The sequence below is a fragment of the Tachysurus fulvidraco genome, chromosome 2 (assembly GCF_022655615.1).
Source record: "Tachysurus fulvidraco isolate hzauxx_2018 chromosome 2, HZAU_PFXX_2.0, whole genome shotgun sequence".
NCBI lineage: Eukaryota > Metazoa > Chordata > Actinopteri > Siluriformes > Bagridae > Tachysurus > Tachysurus fulvidraco.
Genome location: NC_062519.1, coordinates 42,963,925 through 42,968,924, shown reverse-complemented (window position 1 = coordinate 42,968,924; position 5,000 = coordinate 42,963,925). Strand labels below are relative to the sequence as shown.

Sequence of the window (5,000 nt, the reverse complement as noted above, 5' to 3'; positions counted from 1 at the left end):
CGGAGAGATCAGACTCGTGATCTGCAGTGTGTTAAAAGTCTGATGTGGATTTAACAGCACACTAATAAACAATAGGATACTGTAATGAAGCTGCTCCTGCTCTGGACCACGATGTTCTCGTCTTCCTCACACGCTACCTTAGGGAACTGGTAGGAAACCTCCGGTGTGTACGAGTTTTTAGTGGGCTTCTTCTTCAAGGAAACCACGACAAAGTACTCAAACAGCTCCCGTTCTTGCCACTCGATTAACTGCAGCTCCAGTGTGCGGTAACTCGGGGCACGGCGGAGGATCGACTGCAGCTTCAGGAGTCTCTGAGTGTGAGCTGAGATAGAGAAACACACAGTGTAGAGATTCATGTTCACACATTCACACACTACATATACATTCTGTACTTATATACTCAGGACAATCTTCTCTCAGACATTAATCTAGTTACACGCATAATATCATCAACGAATGAAGAACTAAATGAACGAAAGCCTGCATTCGAAGTCTGTAAGTTATGTCAGTGTTTACATGGGGAAAGTTCACGGTGTTCAGAGTCGGGTTACAAAGCTGCTGAAGTGAAACTTCTGAATATTTAGAAAAACAATCATGGGATCATAAATACAGACAAAACAATAGCATTTCCTTTCTTGCTGTCTATGTCATAATGATATAAGGTAATGAAAAAATATATTAATTATGATGAGAGATGAAGAATATCACCAAAATATTACTGCATAATTAGAGTTAGTTGTAAATATCACACCAATAACTGGATTAATTTTAGTTTAAAGGCTCCCATATTCATTATTCTGCAGCAGAACTTGACCAAATTCAGTAATTAAAGGTGCGGTCTCCGTTGTTTGAAAGCCAATGTTGACGTATAAAATCACCAAAACAAAACACGCCCCTAACCCAAACGGGTCCCACCTCTGTATCGATAGCTCCGCCCACACATACATACATAACCCAGGCGACTAACGGAAAGAAACGTGTCTTTATCATAGCTGAAGGGAAGAACAATACGATTGTAGATAAACAAACAAGCAAAAATGCCACACAAGCATAATGATGTAAAGGACAAAGGCATATATTAGTTCTGTGTAACAAAGCAAAACCAACGTTACTCACCTATCGAGAAGGAAAAAAGCGCCTCGGCGTCTTAAGTAAAGTCGGCCACATATTCACAGGTCGGAGTTTCCCGAGTCGATAACTCCTGAGCTAAACGCTGTTACTACACAAAACGCGGTTGTAGCTGCCTCTCTACATTACTACGATAGAAAAGAGGTGTTATTTGTGTAGTAACAGCGTTTAGCTCAGGAGTTATTGACTCGGGAAACTCCAACCTGTGAATATGTGGCCAACTTCCTGCTCCTTCAGTTCTCTCCAGCGCTGGAAAGCTGATCCTATATTAACACGTCCTACTTCTTGTCCTTATCGTAAGTCTTTCTTTCTTTCTTTGTTTTTATCCTCCATGTCGATGTTAAAACCGCTTTCTGCTAATGTCACACACGCGCACTGAACACTCTCTCTGCCCATATCGACAAGCCCCGCCCCTTTCTGCTCATTGGCTACACGTTTGTTTTGTTTGTCGTCCCGAAGCGTTTCTCAAACAACGGAGACCCAACCTTTAAGAATGTGAAAGATAATCTGACCAAACGCTCCCATGTTATTATCAAGTATAATGTGCTCTCACCTTTAAACCTGTCGTCAGAGTCACTCTCACTTTCACTGTTATCATCTGCAAACAGGGAAAAAAGTCTCTCATGTCAAAGGTCAATTTGCTGAAACTGTTAGAACCGAGTACTGAACTGTGGGATGAGATTTAAACATTATTACAGTAGATTATTATTAATACCAAGTATAACAAGGTCACCTCTCAGAGATGCTGTCTCTATATTAGACAGCGAAAGCTTCTTCAGTCTCTTCTTCCCTCTTTTTGTACAGAAGATAGAGTTTATTCTCTGCACCACCTAAAGACAGAGATGATGTTGAAACTGAAGCAGCAAAACACTTCCAGGAACACACGGTGTAATCCGTGTGACGGAGTACGGGATAAAGCTTGGACTCAAAGTTCACAGCATGTGGTTGTGGTTGAGTCGTTTTACCGCCGCTCTTCTGTCGCTGCCCGTAAATACGACTCAGAAATCCTTCTCATTACTGCTGAATAGGCACGAATCAGCACACTGAGGAATTCCTCAAACATAAAAACACTCAAGAGACCAAATGTTGCTAAAAGAAAAGAACCAAAACGTGTGCTCTTATAACATAAAGCAAACTCGTTCAATTCTTTTATCGCGTCTTCTGAACGTATTCAGTTTTATTTGTAATAGAGTGACATTGTACTCGTTATGACTGACATAAGTAGTGTTAAAATAAAGGTCGAGACATAACAGAGAAAACTTAATCTGTAAAACTTTAAGTCTAAAATTCTGAAAATAACACAGAGTCGTGTTTGGAACAATGAACTAAATTAACTAGTATTTATGAATATTAAAATAAACTGCCAGAAGAAGCCGGATACCGTCTCTACAACATACACATTATTGTGAACAACAGAAAAAAAAGTGTAAAAAAAAATGCCTACAAACTCTTGTATATTACCCCACATGGGCCCTGAGTTCTGGTTTGTGATTGGTCAGAAGGTGCAGATGTGACATCACATCTTCATTAATAATTATTTAATTAAAGAACGTGTACAGTAGACACTCCACTCATAATAAACAGATTAAAAAGAATAAAGTGTGTGTGTGATGTGTGTGTGTGTGTTTGTGTGTGTGTGTGTGTGTGTGTGTGTGTGTGTGTGTGCGTGTATGATGTAATGAAGGAGTCTCCAGTGTGTGTGTGTGTGTGTGTGTGTGTGTGTGTGTGTGTGTGTGTGTGTGTGTGTGTGTGTGTGTGTATGTGTGTGTATGTGTATGTGTGTGTGTGTATGAGGTAATGAAGGAGTCTCCAGTGTCGTGTGTGTGATGTGTGTGTGTGTGTATGTGTGATGTGTGTGTGTGTGTATGTGTGTGTGTGTGTGTGTGTGTGTGTGTGTGTGTGTGTGTGTGTATGAGGTAATGAAGGAGTCTCCAGTGTGAGCTCTGTGTCTCAGTCAGAGGTGAAGCTAGAACTTGAAGTTCTCGACATCTTCAGGACAGAGGAGTTTACACTTCTTTATGTGTCTCACTAACATGTGGAATAAACTGGGCTTGTTATTATGTCTTGAAGAGAGAGAGTTTGTAATGGAAACTGCTCCAGCCTACCTTGGGGATTCGTCTCTGTCTGTGGGAGGCCAGAGTGTCACTGGCGCTGCTCAGGCCGTCGTCCAGCAGGCCACAGGAGGGAGACGACAACTGGGGCAGCAGCAGCATGTCATCATGACTGTGTCTCTTAGAAAAACGAGACAAGCGGTGGCTCTTCCTGTCAGCTTGGCCCAGGAGCCGCAGAGACTGACTGCTCGGCTTCGATGGGAGCTGGTGTGTGTTTGAGAGAAAAACCTTTACATGGTCTATATTAGTTTAATTCAGTTTCACACATTCAAATCTACCTTTAGGTGTAGACTAAAAAATGTGCCGCTCTATTGCGTGTTTCTCAACCAGAAGTGCTTTAGAGAATTTCCTGGTGTTCAGAGTCGGGTTACAGCTGCTTAAGTAGGGTTTCTGAGGTCTACGTTCAGATTATTATTAAAGTGGGTGGGTGGGTGGGTATGTGGGAGAGGGGGAGGGGATGGGGTAAAGTGATGGAGAGAGGGGGGAAGGGGGGAGTGAGAGTAGGGGGTGAGAGGGATATAGATTAGGGAGAGAGGTGTTGAATTTTTGTATAGATTTTCTCTATGTTTTTTATATATAGATAGATGATATATGCTATATATATAGATAGATCAGAAGAAGAACAGATATAGATGATTGATATATATTTTTATATATATAGCTTTTTTTAAATTTTATGTTAGATCTATAAATATAGATAGGTTTAGATATAGTTTCTCTATAATATTTTTATATAGCTTTCTTTTATGTTTCTATCTCTTGGTTTTTTTCTAGTTATTTTCTCGTTTCTGATTATTTTTATCTATCTTTCTCTTTTAACATATCATCTTTTTATCTATACTTTTATATTGTTTTTTTATATCTCTTATTCTCTATTATATATATATCTCTAAATATATATATATATTCTATATCTATCTGATCTCTCTCTTTTTCTCTCTCTTTTCTTTTTTTTTCTCTCTCTCTCTCTCTCTCCTCTAGAGGCACTTCAATCAGGTCTGGGGCGGGGGTTTCCCCGGGAATCGGCACTAAGCACCTTGCTTACTTTGCGCTCCTCTCTCCCCAAACTAAAACAAGTTGGGCGGAAGGGGGGGGGGCGGGCCGAGTTCCTTTCCTTCTTACACGATCTCCTCCATTTCTCTCGCTTACCTCGCTCTTTTCCTTTTCTTCCCTTGTCCTGCTCGCTCTTCCCGTCGCTTTTTCGCTTGCCCGTTGGTCACCGGCTTCTCCTGCCTTCTTGTCTTCTTTTCTGCTCCTCCCTCGCGCCTTCCTGTCTTTCGTTTTCTCCTTACCCTTCGCGCCCCTTCTCGTCGTTCCTGTCATTTGCTTCCCGTCGTCCTTTTTCTCCTTGGTTTGTGCTTTCCTCCCCCCCGTCGTCCCGTCCTCCTCCTCTGCCTTCTCTCTTTCTTCTCCTCTCCCTTCCCTCTCCTTATTTTTTATATCCAATGCATTTCTTACCCGTTGCTCCTCGGTGCTGTCCTTTCTACTCCTCCTCATTCTTCTTCCCGATTCTCCTCGTCCGCCTTACTCTCTTCGTCTGATGCTCGCGCTCATCGCCACTCCCGTTCCCCTTATTCCTTTTTTACCTGGTAAGAAACGATGGGGTGCGGGGCAGGGGATGGGATGTTGTAGGGGGGATTGAAAGGTTGGAGAGAGTTTCAGGGATGGAGGACAGCTTAGATCCTGTTTTTTCCGAAAAGATTAGTCTCGATATGTTGCTCTTCTGGCTGTTCTAGCATCCACTTAAAATTTGAACTTGTT

The 5,000-nt window shown here is 41.8% G+C and overlaps 1 protein-coding gene across 2 annotated transcripts in view; it reads right to left on the bottom strand.

The window, feature by feature from the left end:
* dennd2b (DENN domain containing 2B) overlaps positions 1 to 5,000 on the bottom strand; it is a 56,944-nt gene that overhangs the window by 19,853 nt on the left and 32,091 nt on the right. The window contains exons 6-9 of one of the 2 annotated variants that reach the window (XM_047805552.1): positions 3,234 to 3,467; positions 1,862 to 1,958; positions 1,682 to 1,726; positions 138 to 322 (exon numbers count right to left, since the gene is read on the bottom strand). In XM_047805552.1, coding sequence (XP_047661508.1) covers positions 138 to 322; positions 1,682 to 1,726; positions 1,862 to 1,958; positions 3,234 to 3,467 — 561 coding nt within the window. The remainder of the gene's footprint in view (positions 1 to 137; positions 323 to 1,681; positions 1,727 to 1,861; positions 1,959 to 3,233; positions 3,468 to 5,000) is intronic. The other variant, XM_047805555.1, reaches the window with a different exon arrangement.